The 15,231-nt window shown below is 35.0% G+C and overlaps 1 protein-coding gene across 1 annotated transcript in view; it reads right to left on the bottom strand.

The window, feature by feature from the left end:
- DCDC1 (doublecortin domain containing 1) overlaps positions 1-15,231 on the bottom strand; it is a 367,143-nt gene that overhangs the window by 170,769 nt on the left and 181,143 nt on the right. The window contains exons 11-14 of the mRNA XM_039866324.1: positions 9,616-9,717; positions 6,312-6,475; positions 3,156-3,281; positions 767-872 (exon numbers count right to left, since the gene is read on the bottom strand). Coding sequence (XP_039722258.1) covers positions 767-872; positions 3,156-3,281; positions 6,312-6,475; positions 9,616-9,717 — 498 coding nt within the window. The remainder of the gene's footprint in view (positions 1-766; positions 873-3,155; positions 3,282-6,311; positions 6,476-9,615; positions 9,718-15,231) is intronic.

Here is a 15,231-nt window from a genome sequence, read left to right on the forward strand (position 1 = left end):
AACAACTAATATTTTCGGTATAAATTTTGACATAATAGACTGAATGGGCAGCATGGAGAAATTTAAAAAAAGCAGTTTTGGACAATGTGTTTTTGCACTGTCTCTTGGAAATAAAGGGCCTAGACCATTTAACAAGAAGCCCTACTTTCTTTGGGAACCTCTATCTCTGTGGGTGCCTTTTGATTTTGATTTCATGAGTTCAAATACTAAAGTTTCTATAGCTACAATGAACAACCGTACATAGTTTCCCAGCTGAGAAAAACCTATTCCTTCTTTGCAGACATGTTTAAAATGCCTTTAATAGCTCAGTTGGAGAACAAAATTATCTACTGGTAGGACAAATTTCTAACTGTAAATTAATAAATAGATCTTCTGGATTGGCTTGTTGGGTTTTCTAAAGAATTCATGATCCCTAGATACATCGACCCACGGAGCAAATAGATCAGATCCTAAAGTACAGAGAGAGAACAGCTATCTTAAAGACTTTCTTAAACAATTCCAACTTATTAATATAGTAGTTTAAAGAAAATTTGCTAAACAATAGTACTGGAATGACAGAATTCAGATAGAAATTTTTCAAGTAGGAATGCTATATATTAATTCAGTTTTAAAGTGCTTATTTAATTAGAAGGAAGTAAAAATACTTGCTTCAACATTTGTAATTTATAATTTTCAAAAACTTTCACAAATATACACTTAGTCACCATGTGTTAAGTGAGTATCCATACATAAAATATTCTGATTAATTACAATATATAATTCTGACCTTGTTCTGTAGAAAATGGTTGTCCAAGTTCACCTTTTCAAATTGATCAGGTATCTGTTGGCTAGTGACATTGAAATTCATTGGAAATCCCTCACAAATTTCCCAGCTAAGAAAAGTAAAACATTTGATTATTTTTGTTAGAATAAAATGTAATTATAAAACCCTTTAATCTACTAGAATAATTTATGCATCTAATAGACTACTAGTGAGAGTAAAATCAATGTATAATTCATAACTTTTTAAACAGAAGTTTGTAGAGTGCTTTGGTATCTATAACTGAAAGGGAAGGCTATAAATTTTTACCTTGCAATTATTTATGACACTGGGGGATTCCATGCCTAATTAATTATAAATAAAACAAAGAAACAAAAAATGTTTTTATCCTTACAGAATCACTCATCACAGAGACCATCTTCATTGTTCAATTTTATTTCTAAATACACTGGACTATGAATAATAAAGGGTGTTATTATACTTATGGACTATGAATAATAAAGGATGTTTTTATACTTAAAATAATTGTGTTAAGCACATTGGATGGTATTTTTAAGAGAGTCTTAAGAGGCAACACATTCTAGTGGGTACATGGACAAACCATACAATGGAGGCATTGAGTGTCATTCTTAATTCAGCCAAATCGCTTATTTTAAAAGTGAGCCAATCCTTACCATAAAGAAAACTATCTGGCTCAACATCAATATGTTAATGTTAAGACATACCATACAGCATGCTATTCAACAGAAACTAGTTCTGGGACTGGTAATTGTAGTTTTTTCAATACTCAGAGAAATATAAATAAGAGTATGATTCTTAAGATTTCAAATGATTCACTTTAGAGTAAAGAGAGAAATTTGAAATAAAATCTAAAAATTAAGTAAATTATCTTCAAATTAGTTTGTGTTCAATGAAGGCGGTCTCACACTGTTATACTTAGGGACTTAGATCTATTTTGAATCCACTTAATAAAACAGTATTCATTACACCTGTAAAATTAAGAAGGAATACATAATTTAAAATTAAACTAAAAAAATTGAAGGGAAAGAGACAGCTTGGGGAAAGATTATTACACATGAAATAAAACTCATAAATGAAAACGCCTATAAAAAATGATAATGAGTTGTTTTTTGTCTATAAAGAGAAAGGGAACATGACAAAACAGATTCAAAACTTGTGTGGAAAGTGACAGGCAACATTGGGGGATAGAGTTTTTCAAACTATTGAGGAAGACCAAAGAGTTTGTCCTTGTAGACATATTAACAACAGATTGACACTAACTAAACTGAGTGACCTCCTCAGACTGCTTTCATTCTCTGGATCTGCCCTCTACTTCAGTCTTTTCATCTTTATTTTAAAGCAAGTTATAATTTGTTATATTACAAAATATTAAAGTTAGATAGGACCTTAAAGATAACCCACCTAATCCACCATACTATCACTGTCATGTCACAGTGTCTAATACGGTAGCCACTAGCCATATATTCCTATTTAAATTAAAATTCATTTAATTTAAACAAAATTAAAATCCACTTCCTCAGTTACATTGGTCACATTTCAAGCATTCAATAGTCACAAAGCATGTTTCCATCATCACAGAAAGTTCTATTGGACAGTGCAAGATAGTGGTTAAACCCTCGGTTCTTAAGAAAAACAATCTGGGTTAGAATCCTGGCTCTGTCATTACCGGTGGTATGACTGGGCAAATTATTTTGCCCTTCTGAGCCTCAGTTTCTGTCTCTATAAAATAGAATGATAATAGGATAATGGGTAATGATGCAATTAAAATAATAGTTTTGAGGATTAAATAGCTTCTTACCCAAGTCATTTAGAACTGTGCCTGTTCTATAATCAACATTCATACATGTCGGGTTTTATTATTTACGTATGAGAAACTGACACCTATCTTGCTCATGGGCAATCATAAGGAGAGTCGGGGCTAGATGCCCAGATCCTCCAGCTCCTGCTCTTCTCATTATTCCACCAAGGCTCCAGCATATTGCTTTTGTTTTCAATTTTTCATCATCAGATGAAATCCTTATATATGAACACTCATATGAATAAACATCTTATTTAATATTTTAACAATTCCATTCAGAACTATTAATTTAGAAACATTCATTACAAACACTTTTTACATTTCAAATACAATTGTTACCTCTGTAAAGCAATTAACTAGAGATGCTCATTGCCTCATAAGGTTTTTTTTAAAACTCAAAGAAAGTTAATGATAAGTCTTTGAGGCCCTAGCTCATTATATCGTGAAGTAAGTCAATAAAATAAATAATTGCTTATTTAAGATTCAAAGAACATCTTTTAGTGTTTTAATCTCTCACTCTTGGAAACTTGAATTTAGGTGATTTAGATTACTTTAACCAAGCACATGTTAATTTACTTGTCACATCCAGGTAGCAGAACAGCATTAGGATCCAAGAATGTTTTATATGCAACTGTAATGCCATCTCTGGTAAATGCAGCCACCTGGTCAAAGGTCAAACTCAAAACAGGGTTTAGTGGTGACCTGAAAAAAATGGAAAAAGCTGTCTAAAAAATTATATAAACACTGAAATTTGAGCAGAATTAAATAATAAGAATATAATATCGGTGTCTAATAAAATCCAGAAATCCTGAAATGCACATTTTAGTTTATTTAGCTGATTTATAATATGCCAAGGATAGTTGCAGCACATGATATTTTAAAAAATAATCCCAATAATAAAAGCAAGGTATTTTTTGTTGAGAAAACAACCAATTGTTCACATAATGTTCATTTTTTAAAAATATGACTATGTGATGTTCATCAGTGTATCATTACAATGCAATACACCCATAATAATTTTTGAATGCTTAATATTTGGCTACAAACGACCATTTCTGTGGGCTCACTAAATGCTATGCTGATTTGAATTTTTATATTACATACTGTAAGATATACTGTTTTATGTTAATTTAATTATTTGAGAATTAAAATCAAATAAAAAAACAGATCTTAAGCAAAAAGAATGGCCATTATGTCAAATATGAGCCTTTTTTTTTTTTTATAAATTGGTGACAAACATTTGTTATTTAACTTTAGAATTATAGGACTCAACCACATTACCTGTGTAGTATTCTCAAAAATATTTAAGCTGAATCTAATCATGAGAAAACAGACAAATCCAGAATATGGGAACACAAGAAAAGTGCCTGGATGAACTCTTTAAAAAAATCAATGTCATGAAAAACAAAACAAAAGGTGGGGGAATATTCTAGATTGAAGAGAACTAAAGAAAATAACTAAATGTAATGCATGAAGCATATCCAGATACTGGATTACAAAAAGCTCTAAAGCACATTTTGGGAAGTTTGAATTTAACTTGTAAATTAGATGATATTACATTATTGTTGACTGTTAGATATTATAATGCAGTAACATAGAAGAACACCCTATTCTTCAGCTACGTGACCTGAAGCATTGAGAGGTGAAACATCAATGATTGTCTGAAATTAATTTCAAACCATTCAAAAAAGAGAGAAAGGAGAGAAAGAAGTAAAATAAATGTGGGAAACTCTTTAAATTGGTGAAACTAGGTGAGGGATATATAGGTCTTCTTTGTACTATTCTTTCAAATTTTCTGCAGATTGAATATTTTTCAAAATAAAAATTGGGAGAAAAACAATTAAAGGACTCAAAATAGAAGCAGATATTGGCAAAATCGTCTTTTGTAAATGAGTAACCTGACCCCTCCACATCAGCATGTATTAGACACATTAGAATTACTCCCTGAAAATGAATATCATTTACTTAGTACATGCTGCACATTCTCTCAATATATTCTAAAGTGGATGGAAATAACTTTTTAGACATAAACTTTGGAAATTCTAATAGTAGCAAAATGGTATAATGGTTTCCTAGTGCTTCATATTAGATTCGAAACCAGAAAAAAAAAAATGCATTATCCCATTAAAATAACAACAATATACAAACAAATAGACACACTTATGAATTTCTCCAGCTACAATCCTCAGTTGATTTTGGAATATTTCATCAGGTACTCAACATTTTAGTAGTTATTTCACAAATATTATCTAATTAACCAAGAAGAAGTGTTTAATTTTATTAAAATATAGTATTAAAGCAAACATCATTAAAAACCTCAAAATTAGTCATTGCTTTCACTTTAACAATAATGTTTAAGATGAAATTATTAGACACACATTTTATTAAAGCCTTTCCTTGTAATTGGAAGAGCTGGCTAAATTATTCAAGAATTTTTGCCACTTCAAAATTTATCAATTTTTATCGGTCTAAAAACAATTCTCACAATACAATTAAATTATATTTTGAAATCTGCCTATGGAAGAAAAAACACCATTCTTTAAAGAATATTTTATTTCTTTAAATTTCACAGCATAAGAAATTATTAAGCATTTTAATTTTACTTTACTGGGATAGATGAAATAAAATTATGCTACCCATAACTAATCCCACCAGTTTTTTCCAAAATCTTCATGGATTTCTGAGTAAATCTGTTTCAGTATTTGAAATTTTGACTATTAGAACATATAGCAAATCTAACCAGCTCCTACTTCTGTCCACTATTTTCATTATAATTAACATATGATCAATTATACTCCATAAGCAAAATTACTTTCCCCTATTTCTTCTATTTTGTTCTACAGATAAATAAAAAGCTAAAAAAAAAAAAATTAAAAGTAGGCAGAAAAGTGTGTTTAAGTTTCCTGACAAGCAGTTTCAGAGTTCATCTGGATGTGTTCTGTCAAAATATGCATAAATTTCCAAGATATTCCACACAACAGCCCAGCTCACCAGTGCCTGTAGACTACAGCCTTTTTCTTTTCTCAAAGACACAGATAATTTTATGCAGGAATTTACCAATCTACAAAAATTTACACAATGCTCAGCAATAACCAGTAATTATCGTGGGATAATATAAAGCACTTTTGAGGAATATAACTTTGATAGAATAGGGCTTACGAGGTTTACCAATTTATCTTTAGCTGTCCTGTCATTGGTGCTTAAAAGGTTAAGACTTTATTTGTGAAAACATAGAGAGATAGTGGGGAATCATGTTGTCTACAGCTTCATAAATCTTGCTTAAGATCCTTTTCAATTACCATCCATTTCTCCTTTAAAAAGGGACAAAAAAATAGAGGAGTGGAAGCAGGTCAGGGCAGTGTGCGACAATGACAGTGTGATGGGCTTGGGTCCCCTGTGGCGTTTCCATCTGCTATCATTAAGGTGACTACTCAGACATGAACAAATCCCACTTGCTGTGCTGACAGGCAGACTTCAAGAACTATGACAAGGCATTAAGACAGAAAGTCAGAGAGAGAGAGAGAGAGAGGAAGAGAGAGAGAGAGAAAGTCATATTCCACAAACAATACTACCTCACATACACCAAAAAAATGCCCTGAAATTTTACTGGAATTCAAAATTTAAAAAAAAAAAATGCATAAAGGGTGCTACTTGGCTTCTCAACTCTCTTTTTAAATTAGTTTGTCTCTGGAAAGATTGAAGACAGACGAAAAATAAACACTTCTTTCCTACCTGTATGCTTCACCATAAGACACCCAAATTTTTTGTTCATTCTTCAGCAGAAGTGGATTTTTAATTTCTTGACCATGCTCATCGAAAAGCCGAGTTGAAGAAAAATTAAGGCCCGGTGGGTTGATGGAAGATCCTTGAAGCCTTTGATGAATCTTGAGAAGTAACTGAAGGTGGGGGGAAAATAATGAAAAAGAAATAACATAAAATGTGAACATCTGTAATAAACTGTCTCTACTCTTGTAACAAATGAAGTCCAAACAAACGATAATTAACTTCATATAGAATGTTAAAAGAAGTGTGAAATGATGGCAATGTTTAGCTCAGGGTAAAGTAACAAAATGAGCATGGGCTTTTAACCAGCAGGGGGTGCCACAGGCTTGTGATTTAGCTCTGACCCGTTGGCAAGGGGACTGAAAGCAGATGTGACAGTCTTACAGAAAGAGCATTTAGCTTCTACACACAGTAATGGTCCTCTTTGATAAGGGTTACGCTTTCCTTGTCAGAGCTACACATTTTGTTACGGACCTTCCTGAACATGTTCAAGTTTTACAATCAGCAACGTCCCTGTCTCCAACTAGCCTGAGATAACCCCTGGTAGAACAATTCACCTCTTATGGGACTGCAAAAATAAAGATGACTTTTAGCCTAGGTTGGTTCATTTAGGAGAACTCTTCCTGGATGTATTTTAATTAAGGTCCCTGAAAAAGCTTGTGAGCAGCTTCAATAATAGATGTTTTTAAGTTGTGAATAAGACATAATTAAAGTGTGAAATATAAAATGCTTTCACTTAGTATTTTAAATAATAGCATTGTCAGTGTTTGCTTCTGTCTTACATTTAGGTCTCTAAATTATATAACTATTTCTAATTTAAGGCATATTTCAAGTGAACGTAAATCCATCTGAACCGTGTTGCGTATAGAATGTTAAAAGACAGTTTTTGTTATTTTTAGTTACCTCTGTTCGAGCGTTTAGGCCTCGGTTCTTTCCTGCTCTGTGTCCCACACTATCCATTGCTCTGTTCTCCCCCCAGTCTTCTGTCACAGGCTTCCTTTTCTTCTCTCCCTTGTCAGTTCTTGTGTCTCTCAATTTCTTGTTACTCTGTAATCTCGGCAGGGATGCGGATATAGTTGTGGCCTTTTCTTGCCTAACTGCTGTTCAAGGTGTCTTTTTCACTCCTTCTATTAATTCCCATTGAAAGTATACTGAGAAGTGCTAAATGCCGGGGCTCAGCAGAAAGAGGAGAAAGTTGCAATCCTGTTGTACATCTCAGTTTCCTCCCCTATTGGCTATAAACTCTTGACCAAGTAAAATGTTTTCTTTGACCAGCAATTATATTTGTAGAACACCTAAGAATTAGGCTTTGTCCTAACTAGAGGTAAATAATCATATCTCCAACTTCATCAGCTCTGCATTGACCAGATGTTTTGCCTTGAGCATCAGAAAAGCTGAAAATAATGACACATTTTTTTCATTTTATTGAAGTTAATACTTTTGACCCAGCATAGCCAAGTTCTCTGAATTAAAAATAATGATTACTATTCTATTTAGTTGTATAATAGGCAAAGGTATTAGAATAGTAAAAATCTATTATTTTGTTTTATTTTCCACTGGAACCACAAACAAGTTTTAAAATCTATAGATTGTATTTACAAAGCCCTACATCTATTTCTATGTGGTCTCAGCCATCGAGCTTATTTTTTGTTGTTTTGCTTTTATTTTGGAAAACATGTAATGCTGATCATTTTTTAAACCATAGTGATTTTGCTTTACGGGCATCACCTTTTATTGTAAAGGGAAAAGATATAAACAATTTAAGGCCTAATCCAGGAGAAAAATGTGTACACAAAGAACAGGAGTATATAGCATAGAAAGGATGTGAACACCTGACCACTTAACCAAATTCACTTTCACAGGAGTTACATTGCAATCTCTATTTTCTCGACTTGGTGACAGACTGCATTTTAGATGTTCAAAGATGAGCATTTGACAACCTATAGGAGGTAAAGGCCTCAATGCCTTTCATCTCTAGGTCATTGGTTAGGGATGGGCTATGGCGACCAAAAAATGTGATAATCTTCATCCATTTATCTTTAAAGCTATCATCACTAGGACTTTATAGGATAAGAATTTGTTCAGGGACCTGAGAAGAGTGTGAAACATTTTAGGCTAGTGATTGAAACAAGTGTGCACTGAGGGAATATACATCTTTGGGTGTCACAAGAAACCTCCCAAACAAAGAGCTTTATAATACCCCTAATTCAAATACCCCCAGATTTACTTGCATTTAGAAGAACAGATCAACTTTATTGTGCCATAACCCAATGCAAAAAAACTTTCTAAAGAATATCATCCTATATAAAATATAAATACCAGCTCAATTTTAATATGAACCAAAAAGTAACATATTCTAATGTTAAAAAGAGGGAAGACAAGCAGAGAATTCTCTGAAGGGTTTTGTATCACGGTGATTTGGATAGTCAGGGATATTACAGTAAAAAGAAACCAGCCAAGGTTCTTCATCCTTCTCTCTCAATCAAGGTAGCATTTCTCCTTCTCTTCGGAGCCCAGCTATTGATCAAATAAAAGTCTCCTAATTCTATGCAACTTTTGTGACTGACTATAAAGGCCAGGTGGTAGCTACTGACAGGGAGAGGTAAGTCCGAGGGTACTAAACTAAAGGAGGGGAAAAGAGCAAGTTTCTGAACAAAAGCCAAGAAACAGAGCCTAAAATATTGCTGTGTGCTGGGGTGCATAACCCCAATTTGTAAACAACAGGTAAACAAGCGTCTCTTTATGCAAGACAAGGACCCAAAATAAAGCCCCTGAACACGCTGACTGTGCCAGAAAAACACCCTAATTGTCTGGAAAATAGGCAAAGGTAAAGGTTCCCAAGATAAAACCATCTGGACTAGCTCACAATGAATGTAAGAGAAGACCAAAGCTGCATATTACTGATTCAGCGTCAGGGCTTGGAAATACCCTAGACCCAAAACATACCCTCTACTGAATATCATGTCACTTCTTTTCAAAGTGTAAACAAGAGGGCAACCTCAGAGTCCAGCGTAGACAGATTTACAAATATAAGCATATGAAGTTTAAGATGCTGTTAAGTAAGAGGCCTGGAATTAATGCTGTACTAAACCTGAGAGCCTAAGGAATTCAGAAGTCAAGCCTGGCTATCAATTTTTACAGATTAGCAAATGACTGATCTTTTCCAAATCACTTTAAAGATGTAGCTGTCTAAATTAACTACAAGCAACTTGGAAGACACTTATAGTCATAAATAAATGATCAGTAAACTTACTCTTTCCATTATATTGCCAGTTTGAGTTGGGCTATTAGACCCTAGATCTTTTTTGCTGATCCAAACAGAGATCTCTCCAGTGTCTTTACCATTTTCAAATATCTGAAAAATAAGCACATTCAAAATTTAAAATGAATGCATGCACACACAAATACATAAACATATTTATACATACATATATAAATATGAACAGTCCTGGCTTTGCACAGTATGGTGTCAACTGGAAGTCATGCATATGGGAACTGTGCAAAGCAAGGACTGCCTGTATGAACACGTGCAAGTAACTGGCAATGAAAATCAACAGGATGAGAATAGTATAAAGAAAGTCCCTTGTTCCTCCTCTTGGTTTCAATGTCTTTAACCTGACTAGCACCCCCTACAATCTTAAAATAGAAGGAAATGCAGACATTAAAGGAGGAATCACTGACTACACTGATGTTTAAACGTGTCAAGCATCAGAGAAAGGTCAATTAGCAACCAACTAGCTAGTGCTCACTTTGTTCTTCTTGAAAAACATAAAGCCACACTGTATGCGAAGAATATTTGATTTATATTTAAAATATATCAGTTTTCAGCTCATCTTCTGACTCACTAAAAGGAAATTCAACCTGACAAATGTATTGTATAACAGTATGATGAAAGTCATCCACTTTAAGTGCATATATGCAACAAGTTGTTGAAAACAGATAAAATTCATAACACTGCATTATGCAACACTCACGGGAAGCGGGTATGGCACGGGGGTGGGGGGAGGTGGCTTCAGTAGAGTGAACACCACTCTCTGACCAGGTTGAGAATCCATGTGGGTACACCATTCTCCAGGCAAGAAAAGCGGACCGAGAGAGGGATGATGAACAATTTAAATAATTGCTTTCGATTTTATTTTTTCTCTAAAGTTATTTTCTTCTGTTTCTGATGCACTTATTACATCAGGGTAGCCATTTTATTTATTTCTAGCACTTTGTCCAGAGAAGATAATTTGAGAGAATATCTTGTTTAAAAAGGAAGAAAATTTTCTGTTTTACTTTTGAGACAGTTTGAGAATTATTTAATTAGTACTAACCTAGTTTAGGAAATAATGTGTTTCAGTAGCACTTCTATAGGCTTTAGATGAAAAAAAAAAAGAAAGAAAGAAGAAGAAGAGGAGGAGGAGGAGAAGGCGGAGGAGGAGGAAGAGGAAGATGATTGAAAAGAAAAAAGGAGTAATAGAGTTCAAGAAGTGTGGGTTTTTCTCTACTCGGGGCTTTTCATGACTCTACTTTTGCAAGAAATTTTGTAAACCCAACTATGGCCTGCGAACCTATGGGACATAATGTGGGAGGAGCCTCTTACTATCCCAGCAATCTCTTCAGACCCTGATTTAGAATAAAACTCTTAAAAAACAGAGACATTTAGCAGTGATGGTCACAATTCTAAACAGCATCTTTTTCTGCAAGGTTAGTATTGACAAAAGCTCAGTTTGAGGAACTTATTGATGTTTCTTTGTCCAGACTTGCTAGAAGAGAAATCAGAATGCAGGAAACTATATTCTAGAAAATAAGAGTGTGAATGCTAATTGCCAAACTGAGAAAGCAAACAGGACTTGGTCAATACTGAAGAGTGTCACTAGATCACTCTTTCTTCACTAGTGCTAATAAGTCTTCCCTCCTATGTCTAGAAAAGTGTCCTCAAAGAAAAAAAGAGAGGTGTTTTAGTGCTTAAGTTAAGTTTAGGTGTTTAAGTGAAAGTAGGCTGCCTTCCACTAGTTATTCATATGTTTTATTCTGTATTTCTACAAAAATAAAAATTCCCCAAGCTGAAATCCTATGAAATTCTACTTTTCTTAAGGCCCACCTCTGTTTTTAAGGTCTATATATTACTATGACCGTTTTTTAAAAATCCAAATCTTGTATTTACTTTTTTCTTCTTTTACAGGAGAAATGTTTTTATTTCTATTGTCCAATGTCTAAACAAAGATAGCCCTCTAAATAGAGTTTCTATGATTAACTAGATATATGAAAATGAAAAATAGTCTACCTGTATTTTCCTGCTGCCAGATCCTTGACTTAAGAAAAACTGACTGCTATATTGGCTTCCCAGTGACTCTCTGCATGGCCTCACCTCCCTACAGTTCTAAAATTAAATTCTCACCCTTGGAGTGGGATGATGCAACAAGCCAGCTGAGTCTAGCCTTGGGTCCCAAGCAGTAAAGTAATAGAATGTTAAAAAAAAAAAAAATCCAGATTCTCTTGAAAAATGTAACTAATGACTAGTGAAGAAAATATCTACAAATAAGAATTGACCCCTATGCCCTTCACTACTCAAAGTACAGTTTAAAGCGGAGTCTCTGCCATAAACTTGTCTTTTCATTTGCATTCAAGTCAATATTGACATTTCTTGAGTAAGATTAAATTACATTAATACCAATGTTTACCTTTAATGTTGTTAATTCATTCGTTTATTCATCAAATATTTGTTGACTGCACAGTATGTGCCAAGCACTGCTCAGGTGCTTATGCTATACCAGTGAACAAAAATTCCTGCTCTTGAGGAACTGAATAAGTAAATCATATAGCATGGTCAGGGCACATCCAGGTCTTGTGAGGCCTGAAGTTGACATAATTTGGTGGGGTTTCTTCAACAAAAAGAATACAAAATTCCAAAGGTAAAACCAGATACAAAATATTCATTTAAAATGAGAAAAGAAATCATGAGAATTTACACATATTAAAAAGCTCACACATTGTAAAAACATTACAAAATCCAGAAAAAAAATCACAAAATATCTTCATTAATCAGCTATCCAATACACATATTCTAGATGAACTGTCTTTGATCACCTCTTTATATGGTAATTTTGTAACATTTTCTATAAGGAGACTAGAAAGATAATTCCATCTTCCCTTTTCCATGGTTAATCAAAAAATTATTATTAATTAGAAAAATTTCTCTCAGCTTCATAACTTTATTGGTCACTTCATAAAACTTTTTAGGATCGATGTCAAATTTGAGGAGACTTTGATCAGGTTTCTTTAAAATATGAGCTATGAAATGTGGAAGAACTTCCTACAAATTAGATGGCTTTGTTAATTTCACACCCTGTTTTTCCTCCAATATCCATGTACTTTTGGTCCCAGGCACTAGTTCACAGTCAGAAAGCAAAATGCTCTGTGCCCAGCGGGCAGTAGTCATCTTCCTAGAAGCTCTTCCCCACACCAGGAAGGCTCACACTAACTGAACTGCACAGGGAAGTGACTGCCAATCGCGAATCACATTCTACTACACCCAAACTAAATGTATCCCCAACTCGATTTCCCCTTAGCCAGATCTCAGAAATGCCTGCAGCCATGTCAACACCACTTGGTAGAAGGGAAAGCTTGACAGAGAGGAAGTTAGAGTGGAAACAGACAACGGTCTCAACCAATTATAGTTAAAATATGTTTGCAAATTTTACAGAAACAGGCTGCCCTATGTACACATTGCTAGGAACTCTCCTAGGGGTTTAGAAGGCAGTAAGTGCTATGAAAAGAAGAAAAATTATAGCAGGGCAAGGGACAGAGGTGGGTGTGGTGGTCGCCATACGAAGCAGGTGATCAGAATAGGCCTTCAAGAGAGGAAAGATTTGAGTGAAGACTGAGAGGTGAGAAAGTTGGCTAAGCAGATGGCTGGCAGAAGAGCACTGCGGGCAGAGGGAGCTGCCAGAGCAAGGAAACTAAGACAGGAATGTGCCTAGGAGATTCCAGGAACCACGAACAGGTTAGTGTGACCGGAACAGAGGGATAGAGAGGGAGAGAAAGTAACACGAGATCAGAGGGCGAAGGGGCCAGCACCGAATCTAGGAACTCTTTGGAGGGTATGGAACAGAGCAGTAACAGGATCTAACTTATATTTTTAAAAGAGATCACTGTGGCTGCTGGGTGGAGAGTAAACTGTAGGGAGTAAAGGTAATCTGAAGGGCGGTGACCGGTTCATATTATACTTATATTTATAGATAGCAATGGACATGGTGAGAAATGATCTATTTCTATTGTTTATTCCAGAGTGATTTTACTTGCTTATTTGTTTATTAGCAAGGTTGGGAAATAAAATTTGTAGCTGGTCTAATATTTTTGAAACACGACAACTGCATTTATGACCTGAATGGAGAGTTTTGAGCTAATATGGTTCTTCGATGTGTTTGCCTGGCATCATTTATGACATCCACTTAAGGACTTGTATAAGGTGCAGTTCAGTACCATTATGCAGCCTTTAATGTTGTAAGTCTGGTTAAGAGCCAGCTGTGGGGGAACAGCAGGTTCCCAAACTCTCCATAACTGCTGGGCAGACCACCCAGGAAGCTCTTCTGTGTGTGAGTGGAAGGCCAAACACCTAAGCTTCAAAATGCCTCAGGATGCAATGCTGTCAAGAGGCAATAATAGGAAAATGACACCGCAGTGTGTTGCTAAAAGTTGAGAGGCTGTACAGTAACAGGATTTACTACTAGAGGTCTGATGAAGAAAAGGAATATAAAATAGCCACATAAAACTATTTGGTATATTCCAGGTGAATACAATTAAATATATTCAAATAAGGTTAACTTACACTTTGTCTTGAATTGGGGTCCCCAGGTAGCAGATTCTGAGGCCAAGGTTTACTTGCAGGAAATTTACTGGGAGCGTTTTCAGGAGCAACACACCCATGAGGAAGTGAGGGAGGCAGGACTGGGCAGGGGGAGGTAAACTGTTATGCAGTTGCAACAGAGGCCTCTGGTGGGAGCTCTAGAGCTGGGATGGTCCTTCAGAGTTCTTCAGCATTGAGATCAGAGTTATGCCTTTGCACTGCACACTAACCAAATGCTAGATGTAGGCTGTCCCCAGAATGAAGGCCTAATCGTGGGAGAAGCAGCTCCTTTATACCAAGCGCAATAGAGAAGGATGTAGCTGTGGCCACTGGAGAGTGGGTATTTCGGTCCTGAAGAGGGAATCCTGGCAATATAGCATGGCATCCACTATACACATGCACAGTAATCCAGAGTGTAGGATGTTCTGTCACACACGTTAAACCATTCAATACTCAAAGCAACCAGATTTTACAGGTGAGTCTCAGGAAGATTCAGTGACTTGCTTTCAGCAGATCTATTCGCAAGGGCAGGGGAGCTTTAAAAAATCAAGTTTTATGATTTTCCCCAGCTTATTGAAATATAATTGACATATAACATTGTGTAAGTTTATAGTATACAATGTGTTGATTTGATATACTTCTATATTGCAAAATGATTACTAGAGTTAGCTAACACCTCCATCATGTCATACAACTCCCATTTCTTTTTTGTGGTGAGAGCATTTAAGAGCTACTCTCTTAACAACTTTCAAATATATATTACATTATTGTTAACTATATCACAATGTTGTACATTAGATCCCAGAACTTATCCGTCTTCTAACTGGGAGTTTGTACCCTTTGGTCACTATCTCCCCCATTTCCTCTACCCCGTAGCCCCCGGTACCCACCATTCTGCTCTCTGTTTCTACATGTTTTTTACCTAAGTCAAAAAACACGAAAGTTAAAATAAAATATTTTTCTTATGTAAGAGGCTAATTATCCATATTTACAGCTAATTTAAAAATAATCTTTATCCAATAAGAATTCAAAGTTAGC

The sequence above is a fragment of the Pteropus medius genome, unplaced genomic scaffold, assembly GCF_902729225.1.
Source record: "Pteropus medius unplaced genomic scaffold, Ma_sr-lr_union100, whole genome shotgun sequence".
NCBI lineage: Eukaryota > Metazoa > Chordata > Mammalia > Chiroptera > Pteropodidae > Pteropus > Pteropus medius.